Raw genomic sequence first — 26386 nt, forward strand, 5'->3', positions numbered from 1 at the left:
ATCGGACACATCTGACAAGAAAATCCTTGTAGCTAATATGAAGGTAGAATCATATGTGCCGTTTAGTTAGAAAAAACTAACCAGTATTTTGGGGCAAGAAACTCACAAGTTTTTTTTTGTTTGTTTTGTTTTGTTTTGTTTTTTTCAGATTTTAGTGGCAAATCACAGCGTACCCATCTTCTGCTGGCTGCTTTTTACAGGGTAGTGTGCCATGTCACAAAGTATAGATAATCTCAAACTGGCTTCATGAACACAACAATGACTTCACTGTACTCAAATGGCATCGGCAGTCATCAGATCTCAATCCAGTAGAGCACCTTTGGGATGTGGTGGAACAGCAGATTCACATTATGGACGTCCAGCTGACAAATCTGCAGCAACTGTGTGATGCTATCATGTCTAGATGAACCAAAATCTGTGAAGAATGTTTCCAGCACCTTGTTGAATCCATGCCATGAAGAATTAAAGCAGTTTTGAAGGCAAAAGGCAGTCCAACCCACTGCTAGGAAGGTGTACCTAATAAAGTGGCTGTATAAAACATAAACAATTAAGAAGTGTTTCTTTTTCAGATTGGGATTTGATAACTGCATTTTTCTGTGTAAAACCAACCACAACAGTCAGTAAATTGTAAGTTTTAAATTATCATATTCAAGAAAAGGAAATTAGAAAATACAAACTCGAAACTTGCCTTTAAATTTAACTCGAGCACAGAAAATAAATCAACGACTGCTTCCTATCACTGCCACTAACCAGCATTTTGCTTTACTTTGAATAGATTTACTTGGATGGATTATCCGCACACAGAGTATCACTTGAGATCCACTTGGACTTGACCTCTGTGACTCAGCCTTGGAGTCATACATGATCTCTGAGGATTTAGGACTGAAGGTTTGGTGACTCAGGTCCAGCTCTGCGCAGTACAACCTCTACCTGTGTGGGATGAATGACTGGTGAAGTGTCTCTCTTCTGCCTCCCACTCTAGCTCTGCTGCTGCTGCCTGCTGCTCATGGATCCCCAACCCTAATCCTGTACCTCTCCGCAGAGGGCAGGCACGCTCACTTCCAAGGTTAAGCTTGTGAATGTGGGGACACTTAAATCTCTGCCGCTCTTGAGAGGAACTAAATGAATATCCGCCTTCATGAGGGCGGATTACATTCCCACTGATACACCTGCTAACTTTCTGTCTCTCACATGTGTTTCCCCTCCCCTCTCATTAGAGTCCAAGAGGTTTTCAACAGCACTTCAGCCTCTGAGGGCGTCAGAGAGGGAATTATTTTTCACATCTACAAGCTAAGAGGCATTAAAGTATTGGATTTGCACTTGTTATTATTATTTGCACTGTGTTTAAATAGCCCCTGCAGAATCTCACAAAGCAACATTAATGTTTCAGCAAATGGATGAGTGTCTGACTGTAAATATTTCAGCTTTTTCGCACCTGTGCTGGCATTTTAAATGAGAGGGAGGTGTGAGGCTGGAGGCTGTGGATGGAAACGTGCTTCTAAGCACATTTACACAATTACATAGTGAAGCAGAGCAGGTTTCTGGTTGGAGGCTCTCAGTTCAGCACACTCGGGCCTGCCGGTGGTGAAGTGACCACTAGATGGCGACGACGCTCTAAAAAACAGGTGAGTACAGCGGGGTAGAAAACGAGCATCCCTGCGAGATAATCGCATATGACTAGTATGAATATGTTTCAGTATGTTTCATAGAGTGACAGGTGAGCACAGGACAGCCAGGAGTCTGTGAAGTGAAGAGAAGCTCACAGTGTGGAGTCAGGAGTGTAGCAGAGGTTAATAAAGGCAGACCAGCCTGGATTACCAGCCGTGAATAGAGGCGGGGGGATAAACAGGACTTGTAATTGCTGCTTGGCTCTGAAATAGACTCAGAGGGAAGTCTTCCTGCTGGAAACAAACCAGCCTAACAGGCTATTTTCGAAGGCAACTTTGATTATTTGAATCCTCATTATTATATAAAACACAGTAACAGCAGTCAGCCTACATAGATGGATTGAAAGGCCGTTCTTTCTTATGCTTTAATGTTATCTCCAATATTAAAACAACTTGTCTATATTACTGGCTTTCAGACTCACGCTGCCTTGTCAGACTGCTTTCTCTGAATGTTTCTAGATTTGGTGGTGTACCCAAGGAATTTTTGCACCTCAGTAAAACTCATTTTCAAATGAATTTCTATTAAATCTACCAGGCTGGCATAGAGAGTTTGTAAAGGTTTGTACACCCAAAACATATGGTCAGGTTGTAAAATACCGCACTGTAACCACACCAAAACATTAAAATGTATCAATAAAAACATCCGGTAATCTCACCTGACAGGTTTTTTTTATGAACACTTTAAATTTTCATTTTCCCCCCTTCTCTTCTCTTTTTTTTCTTTTTTTTAAAAAAAAATAAAACACTAAAATTCAGAAACTGGGCTTCACGTACTGTAATAAATTTAAAAATAATAGAAAAGTAGAATAAGAATAGAAATTTTTTTTAAGCAGCAGCTTTTTAAAACGCCTTTTGGGAGGTCCCGATCCTGCGCTTCTGAACTACTGTGCAGCCCTAGGTGGGGAATAAGGTGCATTTATGTAGCGCGTAACGTGTTATTCTGGTAGCACAACCGCAGCACAAGCACAGATTTAAGGTTGGAGGAGAGGGGGGGGGGGGGGGTATGGGTGGGCTCGCAGAGTTCACCACAAAAATATATATAGACTTCCTCCACCTTCACTACGAAACCCACCGACACACACTCCGGGAGCTACAGCAGACAAGGACAAGACTGAAGCTTTGAAAGAGCGAGGTGATTCCCATAACCACTTCAAACACCAGGCGCAGGTTTATACGTAAGTCTTGAAAGTTCAGTAGGGAAATGAGGCTGCTCTTTAGCGTCTGTGGCTGTGTCACACACACAAACACACACATACACACACACAAAGAAAAAAATATACCCCACTGCTCTTTCTCTGGAAAAAAAAAATCATAAATGAGTTGCTGTGTTTTGCACTTTAGCAGATTATAGCGTATACTTCCTTTTTTCTCCTCTCTCTTAACTGATTCACCGATTCACCAAAAGTCATTTTTTAAAAAGTCCCTTTAACAGTTGCCCTTTGTAGACACCACATTGGATGTGACACATCCTCTATACGAGTTTCATTTATCATATTCGTTTCCGTTTAACTTGAATCATCGATCAGCATCTGCCCTTGCCTTTAATTGGAGTTGGTACCCTTTCTCTTGGCTGACTTCCACTGCTCCATCCCCTTGGTCACCTCTACTTGACTTCTCGGGAATATTGCTGAGTCACGAGGAGGGCGAAGGGGGCGATGTTTCGACTCAAAATACCCGTGCCTGCGACAAGTAACCTGCGCAAATGGGCAGATATCCTTCAATCCGCTTTCAGCGCCCACTTTGCTCTGCTCACCTTTGCGCGGTGATGCCCAGAGGAGAGAGGGGGAGGAGCGGGGTCTCCAATCCTGCCCACCTTTCTCCTCCCTCCGCCGCTGACAGCTCGACAGACACCGCTGCTGGCCTATCGCGCCAGAGCCGGACCCCTCTCTTGTCCTTTCTCTCCCTCCCCCTGTGCCCTGCCCACCCCGGCGGTCTCCTCTCCAGCCCTGCCAGAGCCAATCCGCGACTGGGTGTAAGTAGGGCAAGCCGCTTCCTGGTTCTCAGAAAGGAGGAGCTGGGAGTCGGAGTGGGCCAGCGCAGGCAGAAGACAGGGGGACAGAGCAGCCCAGAAAGCCGGCGGTCTGCAGAGAGAAGAGGAGAAGGGAGCTGCGAGGGAGGGGGAAAAAACGCCGACGCACAATTTGGCGAGTAAGAAAACCTCGCAGGTGTCGAGCTGAGGACGACAGGAGCGGTGAACCCCCCGCCTCCTGGCGAAGAAGAGGCGAGAGCTGGGAGCATAAAAAAAGAAATATACGAAGTAGAAGAAGTCGGCAGGGTGGGACGAAGTAATCCAGGAAGTGTGGAGGCCGGTCAGGTGGGAGGCGACGAGCCAGGACAGGTGACACACCGGCACTCAGGTAACTATTCACCTGTCTGCCCTCGAAATGTCAGCAAACTAGAGCAATCCTGTAAAGTAAATGTTGTTTTTAGGGGGCATGGTTTGTTTGTTTTGTTTTGTTTTTTCTGCCGTGACAGCACCGGCTTGCCTCGGGCGCTTTCGTCCCTCCTCCCTCCTTCCCGGTTTGTGATCGGGGTCACGGGAGGACTGAACACGTCACGGCTACTCAGTAACTCCCGTCGACATTTATTAAAAGCGTTTCGGTTTACTTTTAGAAGCGCACAGAGCCACACATGCTCTCACAGTTCTTCTGTTTTTGTGGTGGGCGAAGCAGGTGCTGCAGCCGCTGTTTGTTACGTGCGTCTGCGCGCGGCGGCGGCCAGGTGAGCGACACGGAGCAGGGTCGGCGGGTACATTTCTGGAGACTGGGCTGCTAATTATAGCCGAGAACACCGGCTGACATCCAAAACCTATAACCTGTTCTCACGCACATCACCTGCCTCCCTGCGCCACTCACGGGCACGCGGTGCAGTGGATCTGCTGGATTTGGTCTCTTGCGCCTAAACGAGCCACCCTCAGTGGTCTGTTAATCATCATTATCATCATCATCATCATCATCATCATCCCTACGGCGCACCCAGTGTTTTATTTTAATCCTGTCACAATCCTGTGTTACAAAGGCTGTAATGTTAGGTTAAGGCTTCAGCCTGCATCATGGGTGGGGAGGGTTGTTATATCAGTGGGCTTCTGTATGTGTGTGTGTGTGTGTGTGTGTGTGTCGTTGAAGAGGTAACCGTGTTGCTGACTTGCCCCTCTGACAGACCGGCCTAACAAGCTCAACTGGCTTGGGTTTGGTTTCCCTGTGCTGTGAGCAGCTTGGTTGGTTAAATCTTTAGGCGCCCTTGCAGGCAGTTAAAGCCCCGTGAAGCTCCCAGGCTCAGGTGTTACTGAAGGCTTCTTTATTTTCTTCCTTCTGTCTCACCTCTGTGTCTCTGAGGGGTGAGAGTGGGTGGCTGTGAAACCAGGGAAGGAAGGTAGCAAAAAGACAAGAAGGAGACCATAAAACAGCCTTTGTACTTTCTGTTTTCTTTTAGTGTGTGTGTGTGCGCGTGTGTGTGCGCGCGCGTGCGTGCGTGCGTGCGTGCGTTCTCTGTGAGCCGGTTACCATCATCATGTGATGGGGCATTTCTAACACTTACACTGGGTTGGCACCACACATGGAAGAGCCATCAGGGTTTTGAAATAATTTCTTAAAGCCAGCTCTGTTTGCCCTAACTTTGTCTGCAACATAATTAGACATCTGTGTTTTACCACCACCACCCTTGTTCCTGGTGTCCTAACATGACCTCCATCTTGGCCTGCTGTCTGCATGCCTGCTTTTTGTAGCCTTGGATATTTCATCATTATGTTTAGTCTTAATTTGCAGAAACATGAATACTTACTGTCCTTCAGTTAGAGAGCTGGGGACATTAAAAAAAAGAAGCCCTCATTACTTGTACATGGTATGTTGCTAATCATGTTCATCTAAAAGGTGTGTGTGTGTGTAGGGGTGTGTATTTGTGTGTGGGCTTTCCCAACCCTACTTACAGTTGGAGAACTTCTTTTCCGAAGAAGTCAAAGTAGGAAGCAGTTGGTTTCTGTCGGTGTATTTTTCTTTTTCTGTTCTTCTACAAGAACTCCCCACTCCACTCCAAATTACATCTGGTGCATCATATGATAACTTGTGGGTGTGCAAGTGTGTGTGCGTGTGCGCGCTTATCCATATGCAGCATAGCTAACCCAACATATCTGACAAAACAAAAACGAAACGGGCGTCGTTTAGTTAGTCAGCACCTTGTGTTTTTCTTTATCAGTTGATCACATCTCCTCTCTTTGTTCGTGCACCCTTTAGTTAAAGGTAACAATCAAATTAAAGCTCCAGGCATTGTGTTCTTTGACATTATTGGGCAAAAATCAATAACAGCCTCTCTCACACTGTAATTCAAGTGCTCTGAGAGAGAGCGCTACACTCCTGCACCTCCTCGGGACTTCGTTTTCAGGCTTTAGAAAATCTAAACTATGACAGGAAACCAGTCACAGGTATTTTATAAACCAGATCAAAAGAGTAGCACAGAGCAGTATTAAAAAAAGTGAAACTTAGACACCGCTTTGGTTTAAAGAAGAAGTTAAAATTGTGTGTGAAGCCAACAATCACTGTACACTCATTTTTCTAGTCCATAACAACTGTTCGTTTGGAGGAAGGGGTGTATAGCAGAGAGAGAGGACAGCTGGTTTGTGTGTTTTCTTTCTTTTTTCTTTTTTTACTGCATCTTTCAATTTGATAATTCAAGCATTAAAATCTTTTTCTTTTTCAGGTGTATTACATCTGCAAACCTCTGAGCAAAAAACCAAAGAGTAAGGGGTCGTGCAAAGGAGAAAGAACAGAAAGCAAGAACCCATCTTCTCCTGGGTTTATGGACTGGAGGTAGGAATCTCGCACCTTTTTATAATATGACTTACACTGTAAACACGTGTACACTCAAGAAGAGACTAGCACTTATGTGGCAACTGGAGACCACAAAATGTCAATAGATTTCAGGCGGGTGAAATAATCAGTAGCAGCACAAAGTGGGCAGGTACAGAATTATCCTAATCTCAGCTTTAAGGTGAGCAATTGAAGCAATTACCAATAGGTGTGAAAAATACTGTTGACTGGCATGTGGCACATAACCTACTCAAGCAGGGTACGGAAAGTCCAGCAGCAGCTGTCGGCTGCAGAGCGACGGCAGACGAGCAAAACTGAGGCTTTTGTCTGCATATCACTCACTCGCTCCGTCTTCCCCACACTTAAGCTGTCAGGCAGCCGTGCGTTACCGTGTAATGGGAAAACGATTATCTTGAAATGTTGTTGTGTCATCCAAGCATATTTGAAAGCCAAGGTCTTAACACCTGTTTCGAATGGCCGCCCTCAGCAATGGAGAAGAAATTGTGCGTCAAGGAGTAGACGGAAATGAACAGTACAAGTGGAGATAACACTTGCAGGACATAAAAGTTGTGTGTGTGGTGTTGAGTCACAAATGCAATTGTGTGAAGAGTGTGAAAGGAGCTTGCGTCAGTGCCTATAAGGTCACCTCAGGAACTGATTTTCCTGTAACTTCAGGATGCACGTCTCTCCTAATGTTATTCAAAAGTTGTGACTACACGGTGTCACCCTGCTAGACTTTTAAAAAAACCCATCTTGATGGCATGTGGTAGTTATATTAATTAGCTCCCCTGCAAGCTCATAGATGAATTAGACAGCGACATTAAATCGACACGGTTTAGCAGTGTTTCTTATCCTGTAGCTTGCTAAAAAGTAATAATGTAATTCTGAACAAATTATATGCTATTACACAGAATTATTTAATAAATATATATTTATTTAAAATGTATTTTGCTATTTAATCTCCACCAAAATGTCATATTATCGGTGCCGCTTATTCAGAGCTCCATTTGCACTCATTTACCACGCTGAGTAATACATACATGACTAATTTGTGCGATATCAGCCAAACATGAGCTTTACTAAATCAAACGTGTGTGTGTGTGTGTGTGTGAGGGGTATCCTCTGGAAACACTGGTCTTGGTGGGCTGGGAGCAGCATCGTGAAAGCATCCGTGTCCTTGGAATAAATATGAGCTGAATAAAGTGGTCAAACAGTTAAATATTTTATAGGCAACCTGGAAGTTAACTCCACTGTGGTTTGTCGGCTGCAGATGCTCTACTGGCTTTTAAAGATGGCTCAGGAATAATGCCAAAAATAAACCCTCATGTTTTTAAACCAGGCTGATGATATTTATAAGTTTTTGTTGTTGGGAAATAAGCACAAAGGAGCTTTAAGGACATCATAACAGTAATGTTAGACATAATCACATAGCGGAGGACGCAGTCTTCGAGGATTAGCGGCTCCTTCAGCTTCAGGCAACAATATGCTGGCTAATTTAAAAACATGCAATTAAAATGGAACGAGAGACATGAATCTCATTCATTTTTTTTTTTTTTTTTTTTTCTAAAGCTAAATGATTATTCCAGTTGCGATCGTGAAATTGAGATTAGCAAACAAACCATGTAATGAATGGATATTTTTGATATGCCTTCTGACAGCATAAGGTCAGATCCACCTACTGAGAAAGCTGAGCTCTAGAATAAAGATCTCATGACCGGATTACTGATACTGATTATTATTTAAATGAAGATGTTAGAGTTTCCTGTCAATGTCAGCAAGATGCCACAAACCTACCAACATTTGTGCTGTATGAAGTGCAGTTCCAGCCACGCTCGGTGCATATTTACCTGTGTTTCAACGTAATCCAGATAACGCTGGTGTTTAAATCCCACTGAATTTTACCTTTAAAACAGCTGCAGTTCTGTCAACTTTCCCTTCCTCTTAACTGTCATAGGAAGTAAAATGTATATTAATAAAGTGCATGATGTATTGTTTACATGTTATATGTTTAGCTATAAAGAGAACACTCCTCTTTGAAGGAAGCTGGAGCATGAAAATGCCTATATGTTATGTAAAGTTATCTGGACTGAAGGTTAATTTTAATTAGGTTTGAATTTGTTTATGACTTTATCATGTGACTGTGTGTGTGTGTGTGTGTGTGTGTGTGTGTGTGTGTGTGTGTGTGGTGGGCAAGTTGGTGTGACAATTCATGTGACCACTGCTTTGCTAGAGTATGACTGGTGACTACCATGTGTCCGTGAAAGGGTGGGTATAAAGGGAAGTGACATTGAGTGGTCTGTCAGGCGAGGAAGAGAGTCACAGACCTACACACATGCACACACTCTGATACATGCATGCACACAGTTCTGGGAAATGCTTTAATTAGGGCATGTGAGCCCATATAAATTCCCCCTATTCAGACATGGGTCTTTCAGTTTCATATGAACCGACTGAGTGGGAGGAAGGTGGGGGGGGAGAGAGAGAGAGAACGGGGGATGGAGGATGGAGTTGAAAGAAGTCGAGGTTTCTTTTTTAGCCCCAGATATCTGAAGGTGTCTCACCCTCTTTCTTGTGTCTCCTTTGTTCTCATCCAGCATCACTCCGACACCTTCAGTAGTGCCCTGCACTCTGACTTGTGTGTGTGTGTGAGTGTGAGAAAGATGACAATGTCTTCATCCAGCTCTTTATTGTCAATATATCCTTAAATAAATCCAATACTGTAACTGCGCTAATCAGATCTGTACCCGGACGTTTCCTCTATTTAAACATACATGGTTTTAGACAAGTTGCGCATTTTCACCATATATGGCGGTTGTTTCTCCACTTTAAAGCTGTAATGACACAGGGGTGACTGCATGGTGTCCGTAATCCAGTCTGCAGCGACTACAGTTGAGTCTTGCCCCCACTCGATCTGTGTCAATAGAGGAAGTTATGTATCTGCCATTTCCTCTTTTCAGTCATGAGTTTCTGTAGCATTTGACAGCCCTCCCTTGCTCTCGACCACCAGCTTCACAGCCCACGCCACCCTAGTGTTAACCAAGGAGCAGGTGGCCTTGACTCTTCTTCTTCTTCTTCTTGTAACGAGTTAAAGAGAAAAGGGGGGGCCTGAGGGAAAAAAACAAAAGCTACAGACTGAAGGAGTGATCGTGATTCAGCTCTTCTAGTAACAGTGCAATTGTTTCTGTACACATTGAGCGGGCGGTTATCATAAATAGGTACAATGAGACAACACTTCAGGGAAAGTGAGAATAAACACCCAAACATGTGCAGGCAAAGGGAGTCATTGCAGCTGAAACTGACCCCTTTCATGTGCGCTGCTCAGAGGGGAACTCCAGCTGCAAATGGAGGCGTTCATTCCAAAAGGCTGCACATCATCATCCCTTCTGGAAAAAATCTAATCACTTTAGTTTTTGTAGTTTTTGTTTTAAAATGTGAATTGCATTGTTTTTACTTTAAATGCGATTTAAAATAGAAGTATTTGTGGACCACAAAGTTTTGCTGAGATGTTCGTCCATCATTCAGGCTGCATTGGCTTCACTAACTGATCATTTGATCAGCAGTTAAAGTTCTCGTTTTCTCTCTTTTTTTTCTTCTTCTTCTTCTTGCCTGGTTTCTGATACCACAGCAGTGGGTGTTACAGTTGTACACCAGTCAGCTAAACGGTAAAGCCCTCCCTGATGCTGGGCTGAAGTTCTGATAATATTTCAGGGATTGTAGTTACAGTAAATACAAGCGGCCTCCTCCTCTTCCCATACAGTTGAGCCAATTTGTCAGGAAAGTGACACATTGTTTGGTCATATCCTCTGGTCGTCTTTCTTTCTTTTCATTTCTACCAGTCTGGCAGCGTTCACCTGTTTTGTTTTGTTTTTACACATTTTTTTAGTCTAATCTTCCCCTGAGCCGTTTCTCGATCATTTCTCGTGTGTTTGTCTTTCATTTATCTCTCCATCTGTTCTAGTGGTCGACCATTTTTTTTATAGAGCACAGGAAGAGGAAATTGATCAGGATCAGTTAGTTTTTGCAACATTTCTCTCTGTGAGGATGTGTGTGTGTGTATGTGTGTGTTCAGCCCTTTTGCAACATCTTCCTCTGAAGTGGGAGTTCATTTGTGCAGGACAACAGAAGCTGTTAAGACCCTCCCACTGTTTTGACAACTTTAATGTAATGGACCCACAATTACACACATGCCTGTAACAATATTGAGTGCTAATCTAGGTTTTTCAGTCGATTCAAGAACCCCCCTTAAAAGAGAGGGAGAGCAGCATTTCACTTAAAAGTACCGCAAGAATATGTTGCTGAATACTTTCACGTAACTTTTTGCCCCATCTACTGATTGCCATCTCCAAAACCACCTCACCTGCTCCACCTACCACTGCTGTTACTACATTCTCGAGCACCCACAGGAACACACACCAAAATTTATTTTAAAAATGTTTTTAAAAAAATTTTTTGGCTCAGGTCTACAGTAATTTCTGCAGCACAGGTGGTGATGGGGTCGTGTTTGACTGCATTGGGTTGATCACATGGTTAAACCTCCCCAGCAATCTTATGAATATAATTTTATATCCTGCACGGCAAGGCTGAAAGCTTCAGTCGGACATTATATTATAAGCGGCTCCATGAGGAGTATCGAGCAGGACAAGTTAGTTTTCATTTAGCTCGAGGAGAGAACTGGAGATGTCGAGTATAACGTGCAGGGAGACTGACGGGAATTTAGATGTTAAATGTGTGATTTAACATCTAAAAGAACTCATAACGATATTTTTATTGTACCGCTACAAAACTGTGAATTGTTTTTTGTCTTTTCTTTTTCTTTTTTTCTGGCCAATTAATTACCCTAAAAAATACAACACAGAGCGAATGTCTAACTCTAAAAATACTACTTTTTTAAATTACTCTTCTTATTATCACGATATATTACAACACATGTACAAGCATGTTATTTCTATAATTTTCACAGTACATATATTGTATATGTACTTGCGTTTCAAAGCCATGACCAGTTATTGAAACTGATTTACATCGTAAGTTCTTATATTATAAACCTGTTGACAGACATCCTCTTATACACCTGTGTGTACAGAACATAAAAAAATTAGGAAAATGATTATAGATGTATTTTAAATATGTGTGTGTATCATTGTAGTATATTGCATATGTGTTAAAAAAAAAGTGTATTTAAATATTTTATTGTATTGTTTCTGGATTCAAATTTTTGCCACTTTTTCTTTTTTTTTAGTTTAAAATTTACGCAGCTGGGGGACTTTAATCTATTTGCAAATAAAACATATTTATTTTATAATGCAGGTTGTTTTTTTTTAGCCCCGATTACGTTGCAGTATCGCACTAGCGTCGATTGAAAGTATGACTGAAAAGTGACTTCCTAGTTGCTAATGAACTCTTCTACTGTACCTAATTTAAATATTCTCTCAGGTAATGTAAAAAATTAACACAACATATTTATATATATATATATATATTTACACTTTTTTTGTTAAACTCTTCATGTGATTTCTCATCTAAAACTAACTGTGAAGATGTCGGGTTGATTTCTGACCACAGTTACTGCACCGGGTGCAGTACGCCTACACAGTTCATTTGCTCTACCTGATTGGCATGTTTTAACACTCCTGCTAACTGATACATTTCTGTATGTCTGACGTTTAGTTTTTTTGTTTTTTTTTGTTTTCTTTTCTTGTTTTCACATGCAATCGCATGTCGTCGTTCTCTCAGTGGAAACATTCCTCAACTTCATCAGCTCAATTCGACTAATCAGATATAAGAAATCACACACACACTCAATAAGATAACATTTCCTGCTTTTGCCTATTAATTGACGCAGGGTGCGGCATTTAATTCGCCCACACACACCTTGATGTTTCAGCGTACACGCACAGCTGTGGAGTTCTGGGGCTAGAAACTGCTGACCAGATAAGGAGCTAAAAGAGGGGGAGAGCAGAGTGTGAAACCACTCTGTCAGCATGCCTACTTTCTCTCTCACACATCTGTGCATTTTCTCCATCTTAGGGTGAAACTCCCTTTTGGTGATGCTAATGATAGAGGTGGCTGCTACCCTCAGACATCTGCACACACACGCAAACGCATACACCTGCAAGGACTCGGCGACTTCCTGTGGCTGCGTGCATGTGTTCACCTCTTGCTCTATCGCTCTGTTTACCTCCCAGTCTTCATGTCATGGCTCCTCTCCCTTCTCTTTTTCTGTCTCCCCCCCCCTCCTCCCCCTCCACCTTCCTCCCCTCCACCTTCCTCCCCTCCACCCCTTGTAACTTAACTCTCTCGACTCTTGTTTCATGTCTCTTCGCTAACACAGATTGTTCGAGGCTGGGACTAGATTTTCCTGTCTTAACCTCCTCTCTGCTTTATCTTTCAGAGTATCTCAACACCCACTCCCCATTCACTCACTCACTCGCTCTCATGTGTTTCTCCTCCCCCATACCCTCCTTACACTTGTTTGATTTCTAAGAACATGTGTGTTTTTAGAAAACATACCTCCCTCATGTTCCTTTTTTAACTTTTGTTGCCTCTTCTCAAATCTCAGACCGTTTTCCTTCCAACCTCAGATTGATTTCTCCTTTCCGTCTCCTTCTTTAACTGGGGCAAACAAACAGAAGAATTTGACTTAAGGCTGATTTTGGGCAAAGAAAATAAGCACAAAAATCTTTTTGTTGTTGTTTTGTTTTTTACAGAAATAAATTGAAACTGCTTTAGAAAATGATTCAGAATGAAAAACATGTAAAGTTCAACTTAAAGTAGTTTAAACCAATCTTTAAACTAATCATAACTAAATCGTATCTTCCAATGTTCTGTGTTCCTTAAATCTTACTACACTTTGTTCACTTTTATAGTTTTATTACACATTTAAAAAATGTTTGAAAGTCTTAGCGGCATCCCCTCATTTCCTTCTCCTCCAGATGTCAAATAGATGCTTCCACAAAATTACATTAAACTATACAAATAGAATAGCTAGCATGAATCCTGTTTCCTAAGTTACAACAAAATAAAACCATGACTTTCTAGCAGTTATTGCTCAAAAGCCAACCATTTTGTCCCTTGCACACTGTAATGTCATTCGTTAAAGGTTTTCAGTATAGAGCCTTTGGATGCATAACTCTCATGTGGTAAAGGGAAACATAAAAGCCTTTTATTCCCATAGATGTCAGGTTAGAAGCTGGTGGATATTACACAATGTATATGTGCACCCAAATGTCTTGCCCCATGTGCTGATAAGCTGATAATCCTCCAGCAGATTCACACCGGCGTTCAGGTCTGGCATGCAAACCGGCTGCTGTTGTAGCTCGCAGTGGAGTGTTGTGGTGTGGGAGGGCGAGGGGATAAGGGCCTTCGCTCTGCCAACCAAATGAATAATGTAATGTGTTCTTGGAACTAAGACCACAGCGTGCGCATGCGTCACACTTTATACACACACACACACACACACACACATCATAACGCCCCAGTTACAGTAAGGACAGAGGAGGGCATGGTTGCAGGGGCACTCTTAAATAAAGAAAGAACAAACTTTGCTGAGTAACATCAACTCAGAGGACTTCTCTTTTTTCTTTCTCTCTTTTTTTTTTTTCTAAATTCCTCTTCAGTTATTGCAGGTTGCAATCGTTGTAATTATCATGATGGTGTCTCAAGTCTTGTCTTTGACAAATTCAAATGGCGATTCAAATTCACCCCCCTCGCTGCGTCTGTTTTTATATCTCCTGGTGGGATGCAAATGTTCAGTCCGGAGGGAACTGCTGGGACACACAGCAGGTGGAGTTTGTGTTTTATCTCCCAGCAGGGACGAGCTGCTTTACTAGAAGACCTGCCTGTGTTCGTTTAGTTTTGCTTTTTATGCCGTTTTAGACACAGTTGTCACTCCAAATGGTTTTGCGCCCCTGTAATGCCTTTGAGAGCGCTTAGCCTGGCTGAAAGCAGCGGTTCTGGTTTGGCAGACATTATGTGTGTATACTCTCATCTCTTCTCATCCCCCCCACGTTTCCTCCTCCCCCTACTCTTTCTCAGCGAAGGTGTACCAGTACCACATTCAAGTCATTACCCCCAAAAAAGTAAGGTGTAAAGAAAAAAAAAAGGTTGAAATCTTTCTAAACCCTTTAAATCAGTCTGTCAAACAGAGGAGAGACTTGGTGTGAGCCGGACGAGGTGTGTGGAGGAGAAACGGTATGAATTTGAATCTTATTTTTCATGTGTTTGGCTGCTTTGTTGTTGTTTTGTTGTTTTTGTGGCAGAGGTTGTTTAGCATCATGATTTGTTTTGTTGTGGTTTGGATTAACTTTGCGCTAAATACGGGGTTTTATATGAATGAAAACACTTGTACACGTGTTTGTTTCTTAGTCACCGTGTGTCTCTGTAGGAGGAATTTCATTTCATACAGAAACTCCGTCTGTAACGAGGACATTTTATAATAATTTATTCAGAGCCGCTGAAACGCATCTGTGTGCTCCCGTCGAGTCACTGAACAGCACAAACGTTTTGCACATAGCCACGTTCAAAACTGTTGCACAATTTTTCTTAAGCCTTCTTCCAATTTAGATTTACCTAACGACTTTGTAAAACTCTAAAATCGATCCATAAACTTGTCCGTCTGCTAGCGCGAGTACTGAGAAAGCCATCACAACACCACAAGTGCTCATATTAACCAACATGGACGGACACACACACACACACACACGAGCAGGCCACTCTGGAAAACATCTGACATCAGAATTCATAAAAGCTTTTCTCCTTCTCCCTCTCTCAGCCACAGTTTTCTGTGACTAGTATAAAGTCATATTTTCCCCCTTAGTGCTGGAGCCTGATATAATTGAGGTGGACTGGGAAAACTTACAGCCTTTAACGGAAAATAGGAGCCATAAAAATAATACCAACAGTTCTAGTTCCAGTTACCACACGCTCTCTGTGTGTGCAGTGGGATTTCAGCATATAGTCGATGGATAGTATAAGCTGCTTTTATACTGAAGAGTAAATCTTTGTGAGCAGGTTTGGTCAATCCTGCAGCTGTCGTTTTCCTGGCCTCCACACAAACTGCTCTCTCTTTCTGTTGAGCTGGTGGACAGTAACTGTGGATTTAAGTTTCCATTTCCTCTTCAGTAAAAGCAAATCCACGGCAGATCCTCCACATTTCTTTGATTTCTTTCTTCTTCTTTTTAAAAAAAAATACATTTCGTATAACCTGCAGGTTTTTTGACCAGTGGCCTTGCAGTTAGATGGAGATCCAAAAAATGATTTGAAGTTGTGATCTGTATATTTAAATAAACAAATAGATCTTTGTTGTTAAAAGAGAGGAAGAGTGTGCACATAATGAAAGCAAGGGATGAGGAAACCGTCAAGTTGCAGAGGTGGTACATTCCTCCACCGTCGACAAAGAGTAGGAGGTGAGAACAAAAAAAAACTAAGAAAGAGATGAGATACAATTGTTGGAAAGATAACATCTGTCGCATTAAATGTACACAAAATCAACACAATCCAAAATTCCATGGGTTAAAAAACTTGACTTTTATCTACTTTGCATGCTCACTTTATTTGTGTGTTTTGGCGAGAGTAAGAGTGACGTTCAAAGACACGCCTAAAGGCAAACAGTCCTATCACTTATTTGACTTTTAAGGTAACAAGTCCTGTTTAACATGAATAAACTAAGAGTGACAGTTATTAAGAGTTAGGCTAATAGCTGAGCACTTGCTTGGAAGCTTTCAAGTGCATGACAATATGCGTTTGTGGTATCAGCCTGTGGGCTGGTTTAACATTAGTTACAATGTGTTGCAAGATTCAGCAACTTATGCAGACATGTCCTTCGTAAGCGACGAAAACAACCAGAAACAAAGTCACAAGGAACAAGAAGGGGGGGAGACACAAAGAGTGTGTAGTTTGTGGCTGTGCATGTCATAATGTGTCAGTATTAAGTGACTCACAGGCAGACAGAAAATTGATGGGAATCGTTGAAACTTCTATGCAATCTTATTATTTTCCGAATACGTCTGTGTTCTGAGGAATATGCCTAAAATAACAAGCTTGAACCACCAACCTCCCATGATGCTCTTTTTTTTTTTTTTTTTTTTTCTCTCTGTCTCTCTCTCTCTTTCTCTCTCCCCTGTGCCGGAAATTTAATGTGCACCGTTGTTTGCTCCTACCAAAACCCCTTTGTTTCTCGCTTTTCTGCAGGGCTTCAATTTCTGTTTTTTGAGTGACTTTTTGCTTGCTGAGAAGCATTTCCAAATATTGCACTGTGTGCTCTGTGTTTTGTTTTTTGTTTTTTTTTTTTGTTTTTTTTGTTTTTTTAAATAAAGAATCTGATTTTAATGGCGTGATTACCAGTGATGGAGCTGTTTGAACACAATTTTCTGCTCCAGTATCCTATCTGCTTAGTTTCCACTTTTTTTTCCTCTTCATTATCTGTTCTATGATGGCCTAAAACGTTTTTTTTTTTTTTTTTAAATGTTATTTTACAAATTCAGAATTGTCCGTAAAATTTCAGGAAACTGTGAAAAATGGATGTTGCAAAAGGGACATTTTTATCCTTCTTTGTCCAGCACATGCTCTAAAAGTCAAACTTATTCAGTTTGCAGGAATCTAAGATGAGGAAAAGCGGCTAACCCTCATTTGTAATAATCTGAAAATGTCTGATATTCCAAGTCTGAGAAATGTGAATTTTAAAAGAAAAAGTTAGGTGTCCAAATAAACAAAAAACAAAATTGAGAAGGCCGTCTGAACGTCTTCACTCTTCTATATCAGCAGTTAGCCCTACATGTCGTCCTTGATGCCTCAAGTTCAGCGAGATAATTCTTTGTACAAGTGCGTTGGCTTCAGAAATATTAGTAAATATTTGTAACAGAATCTTTGGTGGTATTTTCTGACAAGTACCCAGTGACGTTCAACACGCCTAAGTTTCAAAGGAAGAGCACTTTGCACCAGTTTGTCTCAGTGGTGCAATGTGATATGGTTTAACTCTCATATTGCACCTACCTCACTGTTTTAATATGACTCACAATGCCAATATGATTTTGGTTCTTACACGTTTTTTTTTTGCGTTCTTTGATTTTACCAAAAAATACTTTTTTCTTCTATTTTTTTACATTTCACATGGTTTTGGTTGCATGTGCTTATTTCCTTCCTGCGAAAGTAGTTGTACTAATGTGCATGGTCTGAAGCCGGATGGGTATTAATGCACAGCAACCGCAGCGATGCCATAACCTTAGCCGCGTTGCGATCCACGTACCTGTTGGCCTCATACTTGTGAACAGGGAGGGGACGGCAGGAAGACTATGTTTATCGGAAAGTGTTCGGAAAATGGGCCGTTGGGTTTTGGAGAGAGGGGGCGCGTAGGCGACTTTGGGGGGGGAGGGGTATCTCTCAATGTGTCTTCGTCACCCTGCACCCTCTTTTGGTACGACAGGAAGGAGAGTGAGTGACAGAATGTGCGAACGAGGTAGACATCCCCAAGGATGAACGCTTAACCCCGACTTCTGACAAAGAGATCAGACCTTTTAAGTTGTCTGCACATCTGAAGGAAGGAGGAAATAGGAAAAAAAGAGTGGTTTTGAAAGAGAAAGGCAGAGCGAGGAGGAAAGTGAAGGAGAAGACTTGCGAAGAACGAAAAGATGGAAGCCGTGAGACAGACGCTGCCTCGTCTCCAGCTGACGGTCCCCATGCCCATAAAGAAAGGGAAGGTAGGACTAACATTTACGACCTCTGGGTGGGTTCGTCCTCTCACCTTCGCACGAGAAAGAGACGGTTTGAGAAATCAAAAGGACCACAAAGTTTGCAGAAAGGTACCGGCAGGTTCTTGATAGGCATTTCATTAATTGCCTGTACTTTTATTTTCTTTTCTCGTTGTTGAATGGGTGGGGTGCATTTCTGCGTGACTTAAATAGCCTGTCGTTAAGATCATCACATAACTGGTTAAATCTAACAATGGTGGGTGGGGGGAGCCACAGATTGGCACGCTATGTGTGCAAGTGCTCATGTGTACTGTGTGTGTGTGTGTGTGCCTGTGTGCTCTTGTGCATGCACGTGTGTGTTTAATAGGGTGTGTTTTGGAGCAGGTTAGTCAGGTGGATGTACTGTTGTTGAGCAGAGCCCTCTGGGCACTGTGTGAACACTGTTATTGGATGGCCAGGGGGCTGCCAGTTGCTATGGGAGGGAGACGAAGGGCAGGGAGGGGGAATCTGGAGCGTGAGTTGTTTGTGGAAAATCTGGTCTGCTCAGGTGTGTGAAGAGATATTGTCGACCAGGTACAGTGTGGACAGGGTGAGGTGCGAGCTTAGGGATCCAAAGAAGGGAGTTGTTGGGTCTTATTACTGTCACATCTCACAAAGGGAAATAAAGAAAGTCATTGTCCTTGCTTGACGTTCATTACGGGATTTTACGTTCAACCCACCGCTCATACTTCTTGTCGAAAAACTGGTTTCTAACATATCCTCACGCCACTTTTAAAAGACAAAATACAAAGACCGCGTTATGAGAGTCACCGATGGACCTGTTGCAACTCTAAAAATTTGTATTTGACGTCAGATTATTTTCGTCTTTATTAAAGCTTATAATTCTCTTACTGGTTTTTTTTTTTTCCCTTCCTCATTCTTTCACTGGTACTCCCCCTTTCACCCACTCTAGCCTGTCACTTCCTCCCTTGCTTGGGTTTTTTCCTTCTCTCTCTCTTCCATCAGCCCCTCTCTACCTGGTATTTTATTTCAATCAGCTAATGTTATAAGGGTTTCACACGAATTAACCTACTGCCCTCTCGTTACGACGCCTACAGCACATTACATAACCTTGTGTCCTTTCCTCATCTTCACTGTCGTTTTTGTTTTATATTTCCACCGTGTCACACATGATTTTATTTTTCTGCTTCCTCTTGATTTTTGTATTTCATTTAGCTCTCATTCAGTTGCCTTCATTTGAACTTTTTCTCAAATGCCCAGACCTCTCGACATCCACCAAAAATCACCACCTCCTGATTTAGTAACCTGGATCAAAAGCACAGGGAGAGTGAGGCGAGGAGGATCATGAGGCAGAGTTGTTGTTGTTGTTGTTGATCCCCGTTTAAACTGTACGTCAGGTGAAAGGGGAATCCTAGCCTCAGTGACACTTCGAGATTTATTTTTGGGAGATTTAAGTATGACTCTGTGAAGGATGGTCTCTTATTTTTTAGAAACTACACAGCAGTAACCTGTCTTTCTTTAAAAAAATGAGCCTGTAATTTGCTCACCCCTCTGCTTCTGCACATAAATTGAATTACCTTTCTTTCATGTAGGTGGCAATGTCTCCAGGAGAGGACGGGCTGATTGGGATTCCCTTCCCGGAGCACAGCAATGAACTGTTGTCCCACCTCAATGACCAGAGGAGGACAGGGCTCCTGTGTGACCTCACCCTGACTTCCCGCGGGGCACGCTACCCGACGCACCGCTCGGTCATGGCTGCCGTCAGTCTGTACTTCCGCCGACTGTTTGGTACAGAAGAAGCGGGCGGCGAGGGCGGAGGAGGTTTCAGCGTTTGCCAGCTGGATTGTGTGGCACCAGACGCCTTGGACGCCCTGCTGGAGTTCGCCTACACTGCCACTCTGACGATCCCCAGCTCTGGGATGAGAGATGTGCTGCGAGGGGCTCAGCTTCTGGGCATCCAGTGTGTGGCTGACGCCTGCAGAGACATCCTGGGGGAGACGGCAGAGGCCGAGGGGGAGGCAGCAGAGGAGCAGAGAGTTCAGCACACAGCTACTGATAGAATGGTAGGGGGAGAGAGGGTAATAGAGAAGGCCTCCAGAAGAAAAACAGACAGAAAAAAGGTGAAAAAAATTGGGCCATATCACAACATCAACTCCTCACCTTTGAACCCGCCGCCTGCTTCTCCCATCTCGCATCCTTCACCTGCATCCGACAGCTTCCGCTCTCTGCCTTCTACTCAGCCTCCTAGCCCCGAACGCCACGAGCTTCGCCTCACGCCTGGCCAGAACGGAGATCCTAAAGAGATTAGAGAACCTGGCAGAGGGGCTACACTAAACGGAGGGCTCCCTTATTGGCTACAAGACCGCCCTCGTATAGCCCACCCACCTCCCATACCGCCCCTAAATGACAAGCTGTCAGGGGATGAAGAGATTGAGGGTTTGGGCGAAGATGGTATGCCGATGGGAAGCACCTCCATGCCTACCTCTGTAGCTGATCGTGGTGCAGCCCCCTCAGTAGTGGGAGGGGGGAGAAAGAGGAAGTCTCAGACCCCACAGCAATGTCCTGTCTGCCAGAAGATCATCCACGGAGCAGGAAAACTGCCACGACACATGAGGACGCACACTGGAGAGAAACCCTTCCAGTGCAGTGCTTGTGGAGTCCGCTTTACCCGGTACAGAAACTTCTTACTACGATAATCAGAATGTGCTCGGTTGTTGTTGGTTTTTTCATCTTTTTTTAACTCTTTCTACCTCTTCATGATTTTGTCTTCTGCTCTATTTTCATCAGCAATGATAAGTTGAAGATCCACATGAGGAAGCACACAGGCGAGCGCCCGTACCCCTGCCCCCACTGCCCTGCTCGGTTTCTGCATTCCTATGACCTCAAAAACCACCTGTCCCTCCACAGTGGGGCGCGGCCCTTCGAGTGCCCACTTTGCCACAAGGCGTTTGCCCGGGAGGACCACCTCCAGCGTCACCGCAAAGGTCACAGCTGCCTGGAGTTACGCACGCGTCGCCCCAGACGTGGGCCCGAGCTTGTGGAGGATGAGATCGGTGACGGAGGCAGGAGGGAGCAGTCCAACCATCTGGAGGCTATGTCTTTACAGCCCCACTCCTCTACGTTCATCCCCCGCACAATGCTGGAAGGGGGAAGTGGCTCCGGCGCCGGTCCTCTAATATTTCCAGGTGACATCGAGAGGGAGCACTCTCTCGCCCTTCAGGCTCTGGCCCAGTTTGGGTCTCAGAGGCTGGCCAGCTACCCCGAGCTTTTCCTACGAGGGCTGGACATGCGAGCAGGCAGGGAGGCGGAGGGAGAAGATGCAGGAAGAACCCGCTCGCCAGCTACACATCGCGACCGGTGGGCCGAGGAAATGGAAGAGGAAATGGGAGACGAGGAGGCAGAAGAAGAGGAATAGTGAAAACAGAACGTCTGTTTGACTGATCAAGTGTGTGTATGCGTGTGTGGTAAAACATCCACAATAAAAAAAATAATAATAATAAGATCACTCAGGTGGCTGGACTAATTACCTGCTGCTCACCGATAGAGAGCGCTTAAGAAAACAAAGATTAAATGAAAAAATATAATAAAAGAAAAATTGCAAAACGGGTTTTCTGCGATATTTTAAATGTTTGTCTTCTGGTTGTTGGCATTTGATTGAATTTTTCTTTTAAAATGTATTTCTTGTTTGCCGTTTAATTTCATTTACTTTAGGTTTGAGTTCTTTCTTATGTCTTGATTTTATTTTTGGAAGCTGGTGTGTGTCAGTGTGTGTGTGTGTGTGTGCGCGTGTGGTTCCTGGGATGCTTTTTACTATGCAAACTAAAATCCAGGGCTGAGACATGGAGTGATAGTTTAAGATGTATATTTTAGTTACAAAATATGTTGATTCAGGTGCACTTCAGGAGTCATATCAGCTGGATCACAACAATGAGTTTGTGTGCCCTGTCCTCTGGTGGTTATCAGTGGAAATGCAGTCTAAGTAATTAGACTTTTTCTGTGCATTGAAAGCAATAATCTTACCTTCTTTTTTTTTTTTTTTTTTGTTGTTAGTTGTTGAGTGAGCTTTGATTTGGTGCATAAACCAAAGATTTTAGGTTTTCTTAAGAGGAGATGAGAGAGGTGAACTGTAGCCAATGTTGGGTTTGAAGGCAAGAATCTTCCCAACTGTTTTGATAGCCATGAGAAAGAAACCTGCTTCTATATTTGAGTGTTTAAGAGCTGCAGAGCTCTGTGTTAAATGCCTGACCAAAAAGAGACAAAGTCTGGGTCAATGAGTTGATGCTGATAAATGGTAAAGACAATTCTCCCCCCCACTCCCGAGAAGCTGTGGACTAAAGTCTTCCAATGCACTCACTCGGGTTCTTTGATCGAAGACGACGTGCCCCCACGCCCTTTCTCTATTTATTTATTTATTGATATTTATTAAGGTTCTTCCGCTCAAACTCTTTTGTAAGACCAAATAGAGGGTTGGACACAGATCTGATCCGCTCCTCATCCAAGCTGCATTATGCTAAAAATCTTTCCTTGTGGTCTCCATACACCTCAAAGCCTTTTTACAGGCAGTGTCTTTGTTTTGGGTTTTTTTGTTGTTTTTTTTGGGCCATTCATCCTCAAATGCATTCTTTGCACATTTAACCCCATCAGGTTCCATAACACAGGCACATTCCAGAGAGAAGGGAACAGCAGTATCAGGGGTTGAAACCCTCCCTCGTAAACGGACTTTTCAGCACGCTCTTCAGTTGTTAACTCAACATGTATGGTACTGTATCACATGTTGTTGCATGGCAGTTCTTATAGATCGGCCTAAAGGGGGCCGTTGTCTTTTCAGTTCATTCGTTTTTGACCAAAAGCTTTTTATCACCCTTTACCTGAAGCAGAACCTTCACGGGGTGTGATGCAACCATCAATTGCTTGAAGTGACAGCGTTTGTTTTTATTTTCACTTTCATTGAAATCTGCATTTTCAGAGCCCGCTGTATCAGCCACGCTGATCTGGCCTTGTGTGCACTGTCAGCTCTTTTCCTTGTAGTGAAACCTTTTCTCTGTTTCCAGTTTGTTTTGCACTAAGAGATTTTGGAGCTTCAAGCTTTTTTTTCTTTTATTTTCCTTTAAAATCTTTTCCATTCACTCACTTACTACCATTTAAAAAATTGTGATTCAACTAGAGAATACTTCTTTAAAACCCACATGCTTCCTCCTGTATATTAGTACAGATATTGTCAAATATAATATATACATGTATATATATATTGGGATGAAGTTGCCTTAGGTTTTGGTTTGTTTTTTGTTTTTTTTGTGCTGCAACTATTCTCAGGAAATCTTGAGCAATGCACTAAGTGATTAAATAAAATATCGAATGGGAAGAAACTGGTGCTGCAGGGTGATTGACACTCTTCATACTTGTGTAATGCCAGTAGTTTCATATTTGCTTTTATATCAAGTTGTTTGATGTTTAAACCACGAATGAATGAATTAAAATGTAGGTGAATACGAGTAGTGACAGTAAACTACTGGCCTTACTAGAACCAGTCTTACTGGAATGGCAGTATGACGGTTGGTATTGGGCATGAAGGGTGTTGGTACTCCCAGTCGGAGCTTTGTGAATGAATGTGGTTTAACTGATGCCAGCTGTGAAGTGTGAGTTTCTATGTGAGCTGTTTTTTGTTTTCCTGGCTTCGGTGAAGGGACATGGGGTACAGTCTGAGCAGAGACCCCGCTATCAGGGATACATTTTTGTCTTTCGGTTTTTAGTGGACCTTCTCAGTGATATGAATTCATTTTCCCAAGATTTGTTTCAGTTATTGTAAAGAGAATAAATAAAGATATCTAAGCTTGGCGTTTCTGTGTTACTGTTATTTTGTTTTTTTTACTTTTTTACTATTTTTTTTTTTCTTCCCATATCTGCCCCCATCTCACCCTATCCCCAGTATCCTCCTCCTATCACACCAACCTTCTGCATATCCTCCTTCACTACGTCCATGAATCTTCTCTAGGCCCTTTTTCTTTTCCTCCTGCCTGGCAGCTCCATATATCTAATGTCCTTCCTCTGCATATGTCCAAACCATCTCAGCCTTGCTTCTCTAATTTTGTCTCCAAACTGCTCAACCTGCGCTATCCCGTTGATATTCACATTTGTAATCTTGTCCATTCTGCTCAGTCCCCCCAAAAATCAGCATCTTCAACTTAGTAGCACTAAGGAGGCAGAGCTTGAGGAGTCTATCTACAAAACATACGTTGGAACAGATCTCACAACAATCTTGTAAACTTTGCCTTTCACTCTTGCTACTATCCTTCACCCCTCACACTCGGATCCACCCACTCCATCCTGCCAGCACTCTCTTGTGCACTGCTTGCTTTTTGATGGCTAACCAGAGGTATATAAACTCATCCACCTTCACTACCTCTATTCCTCACATGTTCACCTTCCACCTCTCATTCACACGTGTATTCTATCTCGTTTGTACTGATTTTAATTCATCTTCTCTCCAGAGCATAACTCCACCTCTCTGGGATCTCCTACACCTGCTCCCTACTCTCCCTATAGTTTACAATGTCATCTGCAAACATCATAGTCTACAGAGACTCCTGCCTGACCTTATCAACCTGTCCATCACCACTGCAAACAAGATCCACAAAGACACGGTGCAGCTCCTGACTTTCTCTATGCTTCTGCATCAACACTGTCAAAGCAAACAGCAGTGCTCTTTCTCGGAACGAAGCCATACTGCTGCTCGCTGATCATCACCCTTGCTCTTTAACCTAGCTTGAATAACTCATAGTTTCATGCTACGGCTCATCAACTTTATTCTTCTGTAATTACGACAACTCTCCACATCACCCCAGTTCTTAAAGATCGGTAGCAGTACATTTCTTCTCTACTCGTCAGGCATCCTCCAACTGTCCAAGATTATGTCAAACTCATTAAAAAGTCTGCTGCTACCAGCATCTCCATATCTCTACAGGTACTGTATGTCAGTAGGACCAGCCATCTTTTCACTCTTCATCCTCTTCATAGCTGCTCTCACTTCCTCCTTACAAATTCCGCTGCACTTCCTGATTCTCTAACTGCCCTCCATCTGTCCCTCTTCTCTGGGGTTTAAAAACTAGCACATAGGCAATTTTCTAAGTCCGATGTCAAAATCCACGGAGAGTTGAGAAATAGTATAACGCACTATATCTGTAATACTAGTGAATTTAAACTTAAACTAAAAGGACCCCCCAACATTTAATAATTAAATAGTTGTGACTGAGCTGTGTGGGCAGAAAAAAAGTGCTGCTGTTATTTTTAACATTCTTGTGCTGACATTTCTTGTTAAGTGCCAGTAAGTGATCTGTAATATGAGCTAATCTTGGTGAAATATCACCTCACTGAGGTGTCAGTTATGCTTTCAATGGCATTGTCAGAAAAGGTGAAAAGTGATGGGAAATGAAGCGTGCCTGAGCTAGTTGACAGGAACGTATAGACTGAGCTGGCACTGTGTTTTCAGTCAGCGATCACTGTTTGTTTACAAAGTTCATCGTTATGCTGACAGATTAAAGAGTAATTGTTTCAAATATTCGTTTGTCCCGATTCCAGACAGATTATTTAATGATTCTTTTTGTTTTGTTTGGATTTTATAGAATCGAATTGATTATTTATGCTATTGTTACTTTAATATCGCCTCTGTCAGTGCGCCCCAGGGCAGATTTGGCTACAATGTAGCTTGCCATCACCAGTGTGTGAATGTGTGTGTGAATGGGTGAATGACTGATTGTAGTGTAAAGCACTTTGGGGTCCTTAGGGACTAAGTAAAGCGCTATAAAAATACAGGCCATTTACCATAATATTTTGTTTTAAATATTTCTCATGTTTACTTGCTTGGCTGTTACATTCACTGTCCACTTTAATAAGTAAACCTTGTTAGTATTGAGCTGGGCCCCCTTTTACCTTCAGAACTGTCTTGATTCTTGAATTCACAACTGGAACACTCCATATTCAATACTGACACTATACCATTACATAGTTGCTGCACATTTATCAGTTGCTCATCTTGTTCAATTTTGTCTTATCAGTGTGAATTGTAGCTTTAGTTTCCTGTTCTTAGCTGACAAGAGAGGCACCCAGTGTGGTCTTCTGTTGCTTTACCCCGATTTTCTTCAAAGTTAATTGTGTTGCTTCTGCGTTCCTTTGCTGTAACAAGTGGTTATTTGAGTTGATGTTGCCTTCGTATTGGCTGGAAGCAGTCTGGCCAATC

The 26386-nt window shown here is 42.8% G+C and overlaps 1 protein-coding gene across 2 annotated transcripts; it reads left to right on the forward strand.

The window, feature by feature from the left end:
- The first annotated feature begins 2680 nt into the window (after positions 1-2680).
- zbtb7b (zinc finger and BTB domain containing 7B) lies at positions 2681-23988 on the forward strand. 2 transcript variants are annotated; one of them, XM_026185311.2, is made up of 4 exons: positions 2681-4024; positions 6360-6469; positions 19746-20824; positions 20941-23988. In XM_026185311.2, the coding sequence occupies exons 3-4, from the start codon at positions 19752-19754 to the stop codon at positions 21566-21568; spliced, it is 1701 nt and encodes a 566-aa protein (XP_026041096.1). In that variant the 5' UTR covers positions 2681-4024; positions 6360-6469; positions 19746-19751; the 3' UTR covers positions 21569-23988. The 2 variants fall into 2 exon arrangements, with proteins under 2 accessions (XP_026041096.1, XP_080164456.1); XM_080308330.1 differs by lacking the exons at positions 2681-4024; positions 6360-6469 and adding an exon at positions 17887-18162.
- Positions 23989-26386: the final 2398 nt, after the last annotated feature.

Source organism: Astatotilapia calliptera, chromosome 11 (genome assembly GCF_964374335.1).
Source record: "Astatotilapia calliptera chromosome 11, fAstCal68.1, whole genome shotgun sequence".
NCBI lineage: Eukaryota > Metazoa > Chordata > Actinopteri > Cichliformes > Cichlidae > Astatotilapia > Astatotilapia calliptera.